The sequence below is a fragment of the Trypanosoma brucei genome, chromosome 6 (genome assembly GCF_000002445.2).
Source record: "Trypanosoma brucei brucei TREU927 chromosome 6, complete sequence".
NCBI lineage: Eukaryota > Euglenozoa > Kinetoplastea > Trypanosomatida > Trypanosomatidae > Trypanosoma > Trypanosoma brucei.
Genome location: NC_007279.1, coordinates 130,431 through 146,877, shown reverse-complemented (window position 1 = coordinate 146,877; position 16,447 = coordinate 130,431). Strand labels below are relative to the sequence as shown.

General features: G+C 45.3%; 1 protein-coding gene and 1 pseudogene across 1 annotated transcript, besides 2 other annotated features; both read left to right on the top strand.

Annotated features, from left to right (window-relative positions):
* Positions 1 to 16,447: part of a sequence feature (sequence corresponds to BAC RPCI93-28F21) that runs on past both edges of the window.
* Positions 5,672 to 9,493, top strand: Tb927.6.300 (receptor-type adenylate cyclase GRESAG 4, putative; the record flags this gene model as incomplete). Its single annotated transcript, XM_840064.1, has 1 exon — positions 5,672 to 9,493. The coding sequence occupies one exon, from the start codon at positions 5,672 to 5,674 to the stop codon at positions 9,491 to 9,493; it is 3,822 nt and encodes a 1,273-aa protein (XP_845157.1).
* Positions 10,556 to 14,143, top strand: Tb927.6.290 (annotated as a pseudogene).
* Positions 14,691 to 14,715: a sequence feature (AT_rich).

Here is a 16,447-nt window from a genome sequence, read left to right as displayed (position 1 = left end):
ACCTTATGCCTGGGTTGCGGAATTGCTTTTTCATTTTGTCTTCGTGATCGCGCTGCTTCTGTTTGGTAAGGGAAGGTCGCTCCATGCATTTTGTCGGGAGGCGCGCGAGTTGGTGCCCCCTCAGAATCGGCCTTACCAACTGGAATGTTCCGTCGGCCTCGGCTTTCTCAAGTGTTTTTCTTTCCGGCTTGTCCGCCTCCGGCGTGCGGGTGTGAGCACCGAAGAGTGTGCAAAATTTCCCCTTCGTTGAGTGTCCATGTGAAGGCGGAACGCCACGGCATCGATGGTACGGCCGCTCACTGGCAGCGTCGGCTGGGGCGAGTGCGCGGAGGTAATATCAAAGAGCGCTCCTTCCATTGAATGTACCGGTGGTACTGTGTGCGGTTACTGTGGTTGATTTGCGCTGTTTTAGGGGAGGTTAGGCATGGACGCTGGATTTTGTTTGGTGCCCGCCTCGAATAGCTCTGAGTGTCAACTTTCCTCTGCTCTGGACATGATAAAGGAATATTCGTGACCATACCGTTATTTTCGTAGCAATGTGGAGCTCGCCATCGGCACACACACCCGCGTGAGGGATGTATGCGTTCAACGTGGAGTGCTGTCTTAGCTAGCGAGCCATTTTTATCCGGCTCATAAGATGCCAGTCTATTATTTTCCCAGTATGTCAAAAAGATGGCTTCCCATCGTAACTATAAAACATTGCTCATCACCTTTGGTGCGGTAGCGGATCGGCTATTCGTGTCGTGTGCTGCAGGGTATTTGCGGAACGTAAACAATACTCGTTTGTCTCGATCAAGACAAAAGAGAGAAAATATGACAATGACGGTAACAACTATCTGCTTGCGCCATCGATACGCTCTAACTCACTTTGGGGGTGCTGCCGAAGGGTGCAAAAACCAACGGACAATGTAATAAGGTTGTAAATAATGATTAGAAAGTGAATGACCCAGTTTGTCTAAAAACTTCTGATCGGCCAGCCTTGGTTCAAATTATTTTTTGAGCATTTGGTTAGGGACGGACGATGTACGTAAAGACGTTTAGTGCTGGTATAAAGGTACTGTCTGTGTGTGCAATTGGAGCCATATTTTCGCTACGAGGCACTAAGCGCTACAAAACATCATGGTAAAATTTACATCCAGTCCCTGCCATGATTGTGAATGAAGCAAGAATGATATTAATTTAGAACTTGGCAGTGATTTACTGGCGGCAGATCTAGCGCTAGTAATTGTGTTACTCATGGAGGCAGCGTGTTGTACACCCATTTTGAGGAAAGTAACTACTCAAGATAATCTCATCAAATATAGGTATCCGTACCAGAATGTTGGTGAGGCTACGAATTGCGATGCCTTGCGATGCCCATAAAAAATTTCCCGTGACACTACCTGTAACATGAGGTGATACTCCACTGCTCTCTCCTCGTAAGGGAATTGAGTACAAGTTACGGAGAGTTAGTGAGTAATCACCTTTCGTGGATTGGATAGGTAACAGATGGGCAATACCCAATGTCACTCACGGGATGTTACTGAGATGCCATTTGTGTCGCTCGATGGCACCTGCCGTTTTGTTGTTGGAGGCTCGTTTTTCTTTGCTACCTCGTTGGCAATATTCCCAATTTAATTACCTCCTTCATATGCCTATAATTATTTTTTTACTCCGAGAGACATCCCAATAAATTACTGCCTCTCTTTTTCTTCGCGACAAGCAGCTACCGGCATGTATAAAAGTGAAGAAAGGAAGAAGCACAAAACAGATACGCATCTCACTTACTGACTTAGGAAGTCATATCGCTTTTTTTTTTTCTTTGACTGAAGGTAAGTACCATACACTCAACAGCGCACATAATTTTAATGTATGATGCACCACTGGGAGAGAGACCAAAAATGGAAAAAGAAAGGAAAAAGCGGATAGGAACTAATGCAGGACATGCCGGCTAACTAACAGTGAGAGGACTATTGTTGGAGATGCTATGTGGTTAACAGGACTGTGTGGTAATGTTTAATTCCGATACTTCGAGTTCCTGTGGTTTCTACACTTAGTGAAACAATGCTTTCTGCACTGCCAAATTCCTCTATGGTTTTAACGCAAGTGTGCTTCTTTGTTGTTATTGTTGCTCTTAAAATATGAGGATAAAGAGAAGAAACCAATTGAAAAGTGAATATGCTGAGTGTGTGCGTTTGAGACAAGGTACGACTGTGCTGTAGGTTCTGTGGCACTGGCCTTTCCTCGCTGAGCACAAATATTTGCAACCGATGGTTTCAGATGTGACTCGGGGGCTGGTGACCGTAGCTGCAGTTTGTCTCAATGTGTAGGCACTATTTTAAATGACTTATACCGAACAAGGGATATCTTAAGAAGGAACTAATAGTGTCATAGGGACACATTATTTTGTTGTTGCGCTTATACATTGAATGTTTTGTTGCCGACAATAAAGGCTAACATTGTGGAAGCAGTTACTGTAAAGAGATATTGTCCCCAAACGTGTATGCGGCCACTATTGATACGAAATTTGTTTTTCCACTAAAAGGTAAAGGAGCACCTTATTCCGATACCCTCAGCTCACCACCACAAGGTCGATAAACTTTTTAAAAGGTACAGTAAAACACAATGGTCAAATAGGATTTGTGTGTGTTTCGGCCTTTGGCTTCTGTATAGTGTGCTTATGCATGAGCGCCTACATCTCTCTCCGTGTGTGTGATAACTGCTCTTGCGTGCAGTACCATCGTTTGGCTGCTTGTCCCGTAACTCCATTCCGTAATGATCCCTCTGGAGTATTGATAGTATTTCAAACATGGCGTTACATCATGCATACGTTTACATCACACGACCTTCCTATGCTCATTCACTCTCTCTGACGATGGAAATAAAGGGGGTATCAGGTATCACTTCTTAGTTATAATTGTTTAAGGTGCCTGTGTGTCGTGGTGCGCTTTGAATTTTGTGATATTTGCGGTCGCCTATCGATTGAACTGTGGTATTGGGCTGACAGGTCTGAAGGCACTTTCTTGCCCCTCATATTGTTTCCGTTTACTCTTATATCCGGTTGGGAAATTAACCTCCTTTTGATACTGAACCACAGTAGGATATGTGCTTGGTCGATATGATGGTGTTCCCGTTTCCCCCCCTGATATTTCATTTGGATTGTTCTAAAGTTTTATTGTTTTTTTTTTGATGCCATACACTGCGTGGATACTGCTTTTAACTGTCAAATAGAGCATTTTTCGTTACTTTAGGTTTCGGTTCTTTTTCCTTTTCGGAGGGAAGCCCGGGTTAGTCTCAGATTAATGGTTGTTGCTTGTACACCGTCACCGCATTGTACACGCTAATGTTGAGTCTTACATCATACCGTTTTTTGTCCTCTCTATTTTCTGGTGTTGTATCTGATGATTTGTATCACTATGTTTTCTCGGATAGAGCAGTTCCACGCTTCGATTTTTGATAGCCCATGCTGCATCGATACATGAGTCTATTTACCTGACATTTTTGTTTCTTCCCGTTGCCACAGCTAGAACAGTGCTCCTTATTCCTTACTGATGAAAGGAAGAGACTTACCGGTTTTGTATTTACCCCAGGAGGGAATGACACGTTTCTACTTCCAGTGTTCTTCATGCCATTCAACGCTACCAATATTACCAAATTTTTTTTTTCGTGGAAATATCTTTATGGTATCATTTTTTTTCTTTCTGGGGTTATATGGACTTGTGATCTTGCTTACAAACCCCCCTTTTAACCATTACTGGATAGCGAGGTTAGTGTTTCGCCACAAGCGCCTTAGGGGTTTCAGAGATCTACTGCTGATATTCCAAAGCGCTGAGAGTGACAGCAGCAAAGAAATGAGCTGAAAAAGAATGAGATGAGTGATGTGACGGAGTTGCCATATTGAGTGATACCTCGCGAGTGTAGCGTTGCAGCTCCTTCACAATTGTTGGGTTTCTTCTGTTTGAAGCCACAGCAAGGCTCATATACTCTGCGGGATGCTTCTAGGTTGGAGACTTTGCTTCCCACAGGTTTCCTGTAAAATGTTTTGTGTCAGCCTTGGTAGTCTGACACATGTTTACGAATTCAACAGCGTGTATGTCGCTGCACACGACGACCGATTTTATATTTGGCGATGTGGGAGGGTTGATGTTGCACTAGGGATACGATATTGGCCAATTCACTAGCCATGCCAAGAGTCACAGTGTACAGCATTGTTATCACACTTTTGCCGCACAAGAACGGGACTCGTCACAGCACTCCAGTGGCGATTTAAACCATGCTATGTGTAATGGATAGCGGACACGTGATGATGAGCTTCCCTTCTCGCGACAGAAAAAACGAAAAAAAGACGGTTCTTGGTGACAACGTTGTATTCATCTGCTGTTGAGAATTATATGCGAAACATGCAGAGAACCACAACCTATGCGTATGTGCGTTGTTGCTGTGTTTTTTTTTTTTTTTTGCTTGTGTGTCACAGGCATGTGCGAACAGACGACACAGCTGATCAGCATCCAGTGAGGTACGTTATGCATGTGAAGGCAGCGCTTTCCCTTTTCCGGTAATCTGCACCGATGAACATACGCTGCGACCACCGCATGCGCCTCGTTCTGCTGCGCTTTCGCAACGATGGATCAGTTGTTGCAGGTGAAGAGAGACGTAAGGAGATTGCGTGTAGCGAAAATAAGTGTTACGGTTGCGCTCTCTGGGTGCCAACACCGTGGTAGTCAGCGAGGATATAATGGACGGATCCCGTCGTCTCAGACTGTAAGTTAGCCTGCTCTGCAGAAGTGGGTTTGGGAGACGGCGACGGTTACTTATACGGTTTTGCCGCATTGGTCAGGATGTTTCGTGAAGTTAGTTGACCGACGTATGAGTTGTGGGGATGCCGTATGCCAGTACAGATATTCTGCTGCTTTACACTGCTAACGTAAAATGGCACCCAAAGAATGGAACCAGGCTCCATCTCACACAAACAGCTGCGGCACTGTTAGACCCACGGAATCGGGTACGATCCAACACATTTCGTACCTGCAGATCGCTGTAGGATGCCTCCGCCACAGACAGTTATGACTCATCTACCCTGCAAACGCCTGATCATTCCATGGCTCTGCCGCCACGATATGACGAGTTGCGCCTTATGTTTTTAGCAATGTGACAGAGATGTCCATTAGGTAAGCAAGAAATTCTTTACTCCCATGAAATATGTGCTTGCAACGGAGAGTCTCAAACCCCATCACCATGGTAGGTACAAAGGGGATAATAGGTATCTGAATGCATGAATGTAGTGAATACACCACCAGGGCACTTACGACTATCGTTCTGCCCTCAACTCAAACGAAAGCCACATCGAAGACAGATCCATATTTCGTAATGAAATGTCAGTAGCAAGGAAAACAACGACACACATGAAATACGTATACGTGTTTGTTTGTGTGACACCATTAGCTACCAGCGTGTCGGTTGTCCCTTTCTATCATTTGCTCGCAATTTACAGTGACATCATAAACGAGTCGCCTCTCGCTACCTTGACGTGCCTTCATTGCTTTTTAAGCATTGTTTTGGTTTTGTCGGGAACTTGTTATAGTATCCAACTGTCTGGAAGTGTAATCTTACTGATTTCTATTTTCCCTCTTTTGATATTCTTCCTTAGGACATAAGATTTCACACACGAAAAGTGTCACACATTCCCGAAAATATGTGCTGGCAGGAAGGTGGTGGAAGAGGATGTGTGTACCCTCATGGAAACTGCAGGCGGAACCTTACCGCAAGGAGCCCTGCAAGGCGTTACAGCAAGTACAAGCACTCACCTGTCATTACTGCTGTATCACTGCTACACTTGTTGCCTTTGCTACTCATGTGGATGCCACCTGTGTGCGCAGAAAACGGTAATGTGACGGTAAAAGTGCTATCCATGATGCATAATCCAGCTTATACCGAAGGTGAAATTAACGCCCTGAATGCCGGCTTTGACGCATCACTGAGTGCCCACAGCTGGAAGACGGGCTCTAATGCGACAATATCTGTCATCCGTCCCTCATCACCCAATGCGACAGTTGATGGCATGATTCAGGAGGGAATGGATCAAAGCAAAGACAAGTTATTAGTTGTGTTCGGGCCCCTGGGTAGTGACCGTGTCGCAAATGTCCGAAATAAACTAAGGGAAAATGATCTTGTTGCCCTCGCTCCCGTTGCGCACTCCAGTGAGGTCCGTGGTTGGAACCCTCACCTTTATTTCATAAGTGTCGAACCCAATGCTGAACTCCTCGCCCTCATTCGTTATGCTGTTGTTTACCTCCGTGTCCCACGAATAGGTATGATGCACGTGAAGAGCAGCACCGCCAGTATGGGACCGTATGAGTTTACTCTGCAGATATTGGAAATGATGGGTCGCGAGTTGTGTGGAATGTTCGTTGTGAAGGATAGTGAGAATCAAAATATCTCTGAGGATGATTTGAACACCAGGTGGAGACAATTTGTTGCTACGCGCCCACAGGCTATATTGCTGTTTTCATCCCTGGTGGATGGCAGCATCACGTGGTTCATCAAGAAGGTAGCACAGGACAACCGCACTGCCAATGCGTATCTTCTTTCTACTTCACTACAGCAGGGTCCTCTTATCAACATGTGGCGTGAGGCATTGGCGTTAGCTAATCGTACATTTACTCCTGGACAGCTGATCACAACTGGAACAGTGCCGCTCGCCAGCGACATTCGGTTCTCACTGATTCAGCACTTCCAGCATGACATGGACAACTACCTGGATACAAAAAGTGACTGGAAGGGCTTTGCGAAACCCGATCACTACCTTGAGGACGACAACGCAGGTGAGATGATGGTGTATGGGTGGCTTGCAGGAGAAGTTCTCTTCCAGGCTCTGAATAACGCTCCACAGCTGACGAACCGTACGTCATTCATGGAATCTCTGTACGAGCAGCGTCGCTACGTGATTGATGACCTTGTGGTTGGTGACTTTGGTGGTGAGTGCAATGAGGCCGTTGCATTACAGGGTGCCATGTGTAATTGCAATCAAGGTGGCAGTATGGTATATATGAAGAGTATAATGGATGGCTTCCGACCAGCGCCTTTGTGGGAAGGACATCTAACGTGGGGTGTATCAGAGTGCTCGAGTGCCAATGTACATGTGGGTGCGCCATTGAGTGGCCTCTTTTTGCTTCTCGCAGATAATAAAATTGCATTACGTGCGAGCAGGAAGTGGTTCCTTGGTGCCGAGGTTCATGGCAAGGAAGCGGAGAATATTGACAATAGAATATTTTTCCATCCCCTAACAGTATCTTCAGAGAATGTGACGCAATCCCTTGAGCAAGTACAGGATAACAGGGATGTATCTGCAGTATTTGGTATCATGCCTGGAGGGCTTCTGGATCGAAAAGATTTAGTGTTCATCAGTCCTATGACACTTCGGCCCCGCATGAAATTGTTTAGGAGAAACGTAATACACTTACTGCCTGTCCTTGCGCAGCAACTTTATGTGCTTGCTGTGTATCTCTCCAACACTTCTTCCAGAGGAGTAAATGCACTCATACGTAGTGAGCAAGCAGGGGAGATCAGTAGCCTGCTGCACAAGTCATTGGACACGTTTGGTGTGCCGCTTGATTCCAGCAAGACACTTGGTGATGGTGACCCGATAGCGTCATATCTCTCGGGTGATGGAGATGTGTTTACTATTGGACTCACTCTCACTGACGTTGCTGCAGTTGCGCGGCACCTTCAGGCACACCGCAGGGCACGTGTATTCATTCCATTCAATGACCTTGCAATGTACTACGATGAGTTTGTAGCTGCGTTTAATGCGAGTAAAGAGTCTATTGCTAGCTCAGAGCGGCTCCTATTCGCGACGAGTTTTCCACACTGGGCGGAGAAGGACACGAAATCAGATGTGGTTGCGAGTTTCCATCGCATTGTGAATGAATCGCATTGGGATCCACTAACGTTCTTAGGTTTTGTTACCACTCGGCTGCTTCAAGTGATTCTCCCGAATATGAAGAAAGTGAATGCAGAGCTGCTGGCAGACCGCATTTACACGGAGTCCAACATCAAAGTGGATGACATGCGATTTGGACCCTTCAATGATGTGGAATGTGTTTCTGGTACGAGTGTTTCGGCAAATGAGTGTGCCTCAAACTTTGGAGCCACAAACATTTCTGTATGGTCGATGGCGCGTGTGCTGAATTCAAGTGTGCCCATATTGCAACGCGGCATGACACCGTCTATGGGGTATATCATTTCAGGAGGGAGTCGTCTCACAGGGTCACAGATAGCCGGCATAGGTATCGGGTGTATAGCCGGCTTGATACCTTTTATTGCCCTTGGTGTGCTCCTACGCATCACCCTGCGGAATGCTCGTGATAACAATCTTGCGCCCAAGGAGCCAACGGACCCTGTGACACTAATATTTACTGACATTGAGAGCAGCACTGCGTTGTGGGCTGCACACCCTGAGCTGATGCCCGATGCCGTTGCGACACATCACTATTTGATTCGTTCACTGATTGGGAGGTATAAGTGCTACGAAGTCAAAACTGTTGGGGATTCGTTCATGATAGCGAGTAAGAGTCCTTTCGCTGCCGTCCAACTCGCACAGGAATTACAGCTGTGTTTCTTGCAACATGACTGGGGAACAAATGCAGTTGATGATTCTTACCAGCAGTTTGAGCAGCAGCGTGCGGAGGAGGACGAGAAGTACACACCGCCAACTGCGCGGTTGGACCTTAAAGTGTACAGTCGTTTGTGGAATGGCCTGCGTGTACGTGTTGGAATCCACACCGGGTTGTGCGACATCCGACACGATGAAGTGACGAAGGGATATGACTACTATGGGCGGACCCCAAACATGGCAGCAAGGACAGAGAGTGTAGCAAATGGTGGTCAGGTGCTGATGACAGGCTCAACATACCTGTCACTTTCAGCTGAGGAGCGTGAGCAAATTGATGTCACTGCACTTGGTGATGTGCCGCTACGTGGTGTGCCCGATCCTGTGGAAATGTACCAGTTGAATGCCGTGCCTGGCCGCAACTTTGCTGCATTACGGCTGGAACGTGAAATCGAGGATGAAGAAGATGTTGGAACAGGTAGTAGCGCTAGTGAGTCGAGCTTTAATGAGTGTGGTTTAACTGCCACCGCTCAACAGGTTGCTGGTTGCATTGATGCTCTCATTGGCGCATTTCCAGTTATCCAGCGACAGAAGATGCTTGCAACATTTTGTGAGCGTTGGCATGTTAAGAAGCCCCCAGGGGTGGATGCTTGGAATGAAGCCAGTTGTCGCTGTGTTACCCGTCGGATTGCTGCAAAGGTGGGTTGTGTTATGGATTTTGGAACGAGGAATACTTCCAGCAGTGTGACATCATTGGAAAGGGGTGGAAGTCTCTTTTCACCTGGAGGAGCTACTGTTGCAACGGTTGCTTCATCTTCAAACTTTTCCTATGTTGAGGGACGACGCTGCACTCTGCACTTGATTGACCTGGAAAGTGTTGAGAGTGCCAGCCAATATCCTTCATGACATTGATGTATGTATGTTTTGTTGTTGTAAATGGATAATAATGTTTACATAATTCATTTTGTGTTTTCATAGCAGGCTTGTATAAACGATTTTTATCATTTTGCGTCCCAACTTTTTGCGCATGCAATATTTTCTTCATATGCTGGATGCTTTAAATATCCTTGTGTACGGGATGCATTTTACTTCTGAAATGGGCACACCATTTTTTGATTACAATATTCGGGGGTCGTTAACTTTCTGTTTAACGTAGTGAGGGATGTGTTCACCCACGCCGCCATTGATGCTCAACTTCTTCTAAATAATATCTTATTTGAATTTATATTGCCGTCCGTGTGGGCGGTAGTCATGTGAGGCGCTCCACCTCTAATGTGTTGTTAGGAGCTGTGTCCTTGCATTTAAAAATATGTTTGATAATAAGGTGATGCCCATGAAGCGGAGGCTATAGCGAAGTAAAAGTGACCTCCTGTGCTTATCCCTCGCGTCTACCCTAATCTTTTTTTTTCATTCGGAGATGCTGGCTTGTAAGGTATCTCTTAATCACCTTGCTGCATCTAACTATTTGCAATATCTGATACATGTGTATAACTTCCTTTATATTTCTCTATGGTCGCTGAAACTTTCCTCATATTCTCTCGCACACTCTCTTTTACTCCTAGACAGTCAAGGAATATGAAACTGAGCAATGTCTGCCGTGATGTTGTGAGTTAAAATTTACAGTTTGAGTGTTAACTGTGACTGTTAGTGTGCTGTGTTTTTGTTAATGGCAATCCAGTTTATGATACTGTAATGTTCTATCTACACATTTACCCTTATGCCTAGTGATGTTTTATGTTTTTGTATCGGATACATGAATGATATGTGGGTGTATGGGGGAATGTGTGTTGAACTACTTTCTCGCTGTTATGGTTTGTGTAATGTTATCCACTACAGTAGTTCCCTTTCCCACGCTTTTACATATACACATACATATGCAGTCTATTAATCTTGTACCAATACTTTGTTATTATGCCGTTTTTGTCCTGTAGTTTGAAAGTTGAATTACGTTGAGTTACTAGTATCACGGTTACCTCCATGCGTGAATTACATGCTAGAGATGGCGTAGTCACTTACGTGGTGTTTTTCTATGTTACTACAGCTGCTGGCTGAAGTATAGCTTGCAAATGGATTAATATGGGTAAGGGTATACAACATGTTATACAGTGACAAGATTTCAGCAAAGGTATGTGATCCTATTATTGCAGGTTTCAACGCATCTATTACCAACGGGAAGTCGCTTCCGTGTGTCTGTGGCAGTTGCACATGTTCCGTCTATGGATGACTTTGGATACGCCATCTGTACAACCAATTACGGTGATGAGCTTGCCATTATACTGGAACCTGTGGGTGACAAAAATACTCTCAACTTAACCAAATATTTCAATGAAAAGAATGTGTAGTTGATTTCTTACCCTTCACAGGATTCAGTAGGGTACACAGTTGGAATCCCAATTTATGACTCCTGGAAGCATCACTCGCCGTTGAGATGCTTGCTCTTTTCCGTTATGCTATCACTCAGTTACGGTCACACCGACTGGATTTCATGTATTTGAAAGATGTTTCTTATGGTGATGATGAGTATAAGCTTGCTGCGTAGTTGGCAACACGGATGAATCGCAAGTTGTTTAGTTGTTATTTTTTTGCATTGAAGAGTCAAATTGGTAAGGAATCGGATAACAGTAGCTTCAGTGCGGAGTGGAATAAGGTTGCCGATACTGGACCTCAGGGAATGATTGTATTTGGTTCTCCAATCCCTGATATGAAGAGATTCCCCATGAAATGATTATATGACCACAGGACAAGAGGCGAATATTTATTCATACACCCTCTGCACTCCAACACGCCATCAAGAACAAGTGGGCATATAAATTGGGTAGAGACGAGTTTGTGGCTGATAAAATAATAATAACTGGGGCTGACCTAATTACGAAGGGTGACACATACAAAGCTGTCAGGCGTTTCAGGGATGATATGACTATGTTGTTAAAGGTTAATGGTAATAACTATAAGCGCACAAGGTGGGATATTAACGAAAATAACTTCACCGAGCAAGACGCTGAAGCTGAGCTGACATTGAACAGATGGGTTGCTGAAGAGGTATTGAAACAGGCACTGAGTTGTCACGAATAGCTAACTAGCAGGGGTGTATTTATGAAATCACTGTACAATAAACGTCGTTATCCAATTGATAATATTGTGGTTGGTGACTTTGGTGGTGAGTGCCGTAATATGGCGGGAGAGCGGGGTGTATCGTGTTTACGTAACCAAGGTGGGAGTGTGATGTGCATGAAGAAGGTGGAAAAGGATCTCCATCTACACCCTATGAAGGAAGCTATATTAACCCTTGGTTCATCTCGCTGTTATCGAGACCTGCCACAGTTGTATGGCCCATTGAGTGGGGTCATGTTTAATATAACCGATGACCCAAAGGCACTGCGTGCTGCATAGATGGTATACGATGGTGTCCCTCATGTTGTTGGCAAAGGTCAACTGGGTCACTCTGATGGTTTCTTTTTACACTGACTATCCTCGAAATCTTACGAAACTTGTGCAACTCTGTATAATGATGTTGAGAAACGAGTTGTAACTGCTGTGCTTGGTGTCGTGGATAATTCGTTACTGCGGACGAAGGGTATGGCATTCATCGATCCTATAATACTCACATCACAACCGAGTAACCCCAGAAGGAATGTGATCCACCTGTTACCAACAAATGAGCAGCAGTTATTTATGATAGTTGAGCATATTATACAAAATGGTGCAGGAAGAATGCATGTCATTGTGTGTCGTGGTGGTGATACGAGAGGAATTAGGAATATGTTGCAAAAACACTTGACAACTTTAACACATCACTAAGCTTCTTTGTTGCGAGTGGTGAAGGTCCTAATTTGAGAGACAAGCTGTCAACTGCATGTCAGGTATTGGTTGTAGGTCTTATCCCATATAATATCCCCATAATCCTCTTTCACCCTAACAAACACCGTAATGCGCACGTCTTTGTCCTATTCTTCGATGATGCACCAATCCACGGCGAACTCGTGAATGCCTTCCATGAAAAGCCATTTTCTAACCCCTTGCTATTCGCAACGAATCTGTCACATCGGAGGGATAAGATCACGGAGTCCAAAACAGTACGTGAGTTCCGCAAGATCGTGCAGAATGAGTCGAAGTGGAAACCGTTGTCACTACTTGGGTCTGCCATCGCATACGCAATGGGAAGTGTCCTGCAATGTATGGGTCGTTTGGAGACAAGTGTACGAACGAAACTTGACTTGAGGCGAAGCACTGTTGTCAACTGTGGTGCGATGCATATTTTTGTATGGTCGATGTCACATGTTCTAAACCCTTTTGTGTCCTCTGCGCTGTCGTCTGCAACACCGTCAGTGACCTATGATGAACCGAGATGGATCCAACAGATGACTGAGCAAATTGCCGCTATTGCAGTTGGCTTCGTCGTAATGTTGGTGCCGCTTGTTACGGTTCTTGTGGTTGTTATATTAGCAACACACCGGAATGCCCGTGATAACAATCTTGCACCCAAGGAACAAACTGACCCCGTGACACTAATATTTACTGACATTGAGAGCAGCACTGCGTTGTGGGCTGCACACCCTGAACTGATGCCCGATGCCGTTGCGGCACATCACTATTTGATTCGTTCACTGATTGCGAGGTATAAGTGCTACGAAGTCAAAACTGTTGGGGATTCGTTCATGATAGCGAGTAAGAGTCCTTTCGCTGCCGTCCAACTCGCACAGGAATTACAGCTGTGTTTCTTGCATCATGACTGGGGAACAAATGCAGTTGATGATTCTTACCAGCAGTTGGAGCAGCAGCGTGCGGAGGAGGACGAGAAGTACACACCGCCAACTGCGCGGTTGGACCTTAAAGTGTACAGTCGTTTGTGGAATGGCCTGCGTGTACGTGTTGGAATCCACACCGGGTTGTGCGACATCCGACACGATGAAGTGACGAAGGGATATGACTACTATGGGCGGACTCCAAACATGGCAGAAAGGACAGAGAGTGTAGCAAATGGTGGTCAGGTGCTGATGACGCATGAGGTTTACATGTCACTGTCAGCTGAGGAGCGTGAGCAAATTGATGTCACTGCACTTGGTGATGTTGCACTTCGCGGCGTGAATGATCCTGTGGAAATGTACCAGTTGAATGCCGTGCCTGGCCGCAACTTTGCTGCATTACGGCTGGATCGCGAATTCTTTGAAGACGAGGATGGCACGACAACCTCCACAAGCGACCACAGTTCTTCACGTGCTGAGCTGAGTGAATCAGCACAATCGATATTGAACTCACTGCAGTCTGTTTTCCGAACTTTTAAAGCAGCGCAACGGGGGAATCTTCTGGCGTCGCTTTGTGAGCATTGGCGTGTGCCTCTTCCCCGTGAAGCTGCATTCGAGTGGGATGACGCCTACTGTGAGGAAGTGGTGCGTCGCATTGCAGTTAAGGTTGGGCGTGTCGCTAACCGTAGCGCTCAAAGTGGGAGCAGTGAAGCTTCTGTGAGTACTGAAGAGGGCTCAATCATAATTGTTCCATTCGTTGGTTCACATTTCAGAGAAGGCCACTTTGGGTGTCCGCTTCCGTCGTTACATTAGTGGTAGTGTTGCACGTCATAAAGCGTACAAATCTCTTAGTTTTACTCGGCGGAAAAGTTAATTAGCATACCGATTGTAGTAGTTGTTAGTGAATTTTAACGTAGTCTCGGTAGGGTTTGTCTTTTGTATCTATTTTTATCTTTTGCCATCTATTTATTATTACATTTTTTACATTCTATTTTTGGTGGCTGCTGCCTCTGCATTAAAGCACATACTAATCTTAAGAGGGAACATGCCCTCTGTTAGATTACACATGCGTTGTCTTTCAAGACACTGAATTAACACATGCATGTGTTTTGCCGTGTCAGCGCCGGTTGGTTTCTTACTGTTCCAAATCCGACACTTATGGAAGACAGGACGGCTCAACATTTCTTCTAATTTAACCAAAACGTTTTTGTTCTGTGAGTAATCACAAAACGGGATTAGCTATGTACTTTCCCTAAGGGCTCTCTTTTTTATTTGTGTCCTTGCCATTTGAGGCTTTAAGAAAAATAAGGTGAAACATTTCTTTTTCAACACGTCTGTCCTTAAGCGTGCGAGTGCATGACTATTTTATTTTATTTTTTTTTAATTCCACCTCTCACGCCCAATCCCGCAACCTTTTGGGTACAAAACTGTGTTTCCGTGTGTGTCTGCGTCACGTTTTTCTTTTTGAATCCACTTAATGCTAGCGGTGTCTTTAAATATTTTTTCATAATGAGTGTTATGTTGCATGTGTGTTTGTATGTGTTGGGTGTTATGTGGGCTGTTGTATCTCTCTCTTCGGATATACAACCCTTATCACCCTCTGCATTGCTGATGTTACATGTTGTTTCACCAGTTGCATGCTTTCTTTCCCTTCACTCATTTGTGTTGCCGTAAGGATTTAAGGTATGTGATTGCCTCCATTCCCTCCAGAGTGTGATGTCGATGCATGAGCTTAGTTATGTACTGAAACCCGCGTTGCCTCGCAGTATAACAAAGTTCCCTCACCGTCGCAGTTATTGCAGCTTATACTAATTATTGTATTGTGAGGGAGTTTTGTAACACGTTCACTCTGTTAATATTGCTGAGCCTATAATATCCTTCCGTTATTTACAACACTGTTTGGACACTCGAGGGGAGTGCAGAAATGCCGCTCCTTTATAGGGACAAACCTCATTTATCCGTATTTTGTGGTAATTCTAGACTGAACCCTTGACGTTTTAACTGTGCGATGAGGAGCTACGGCGAGTTGTGGCGGGAGGGAGCGGCTACGTCGCTGCAGTGTGTAACCTCAACTGAGCATTTGGCATACCTGTTACATGCTTCCCTTTACATCATGTGTGTTTGCGTGCATGGGCTCTGATTGTTACTTGCGCATATCTGCCGCCCTCACTTGGGGCTTTTCCCCCCATGCAGGAGTGTACGCACTGGCAGCCGCTTTGGAATATCAAAAATACTGCTACGTGCTGAAGATATTATTTGGGAAGGGAACAAATGGAGGGAAACACTGTCGACCCTCAGGGGGAAAGGATAAACTCACCTGAATCGCAGCGGAACTCGTGCGGCTGCAGGCATCCAACCTTTTTCCCTCAAGGGCAATTGTTATCCCTGAGCGGGTTGTTTTATTAATTTTCCAGCCCTGTATGGCCGGAGTGCGTGCGGTCGCGATGTTTATGTAACTCCTTTTGTTACATCACTTTCCTTCTTTTGTAAACCCCCGTAGTCGCCGGACGCCTCGTGCCGCATGCGGGCCCGATTAATTTTTTGGTTTGGGAATGAGATTGGAGGCACAAACTCTGATGAGGTCCACTGGCTGATCGCTGCTGCGTTGCTCAGATGCGTTTTTATTATTTCTTACTTCTTTCCAACGCTACGTGGAGAAGGTGTGGTGACGGTGGCAGCAACCATTGGAAGTGCGAAAAAGAGGGTTCAATCATTTCAAAGTGGAAAGGGGCCCATTACCCGGAATTGAAACTCGTCTGATCGCGAACGGCGTTTGGGTTGCGACCAGGAAATGAAATTTGTGTTACGGTCCAAATACGAAACTTGTTGGGTGGACCCAAGGAAAGAAATAAAATGGATAAATACATGCTCTCTGCTGCATGAGACTCGGAATATGAGGAAAATGGTGCGAATGGATGTGGAGGGTGTGTCTAACCGGATGAGTGAGTGACGACGCAACAACACGAAGATGAATGAAGGAAAAGGGAGGAGTGACAATGCATCCCAAAAGGCAGATGATTGATGTCATAAGAGGGGACCAAGTGTTTCCACATGATTGCGGCGTTTGCAAGTAAAGTAGGGTACAAAGGAGAAAAAAAAGAGAAAGCGGAACTGGATG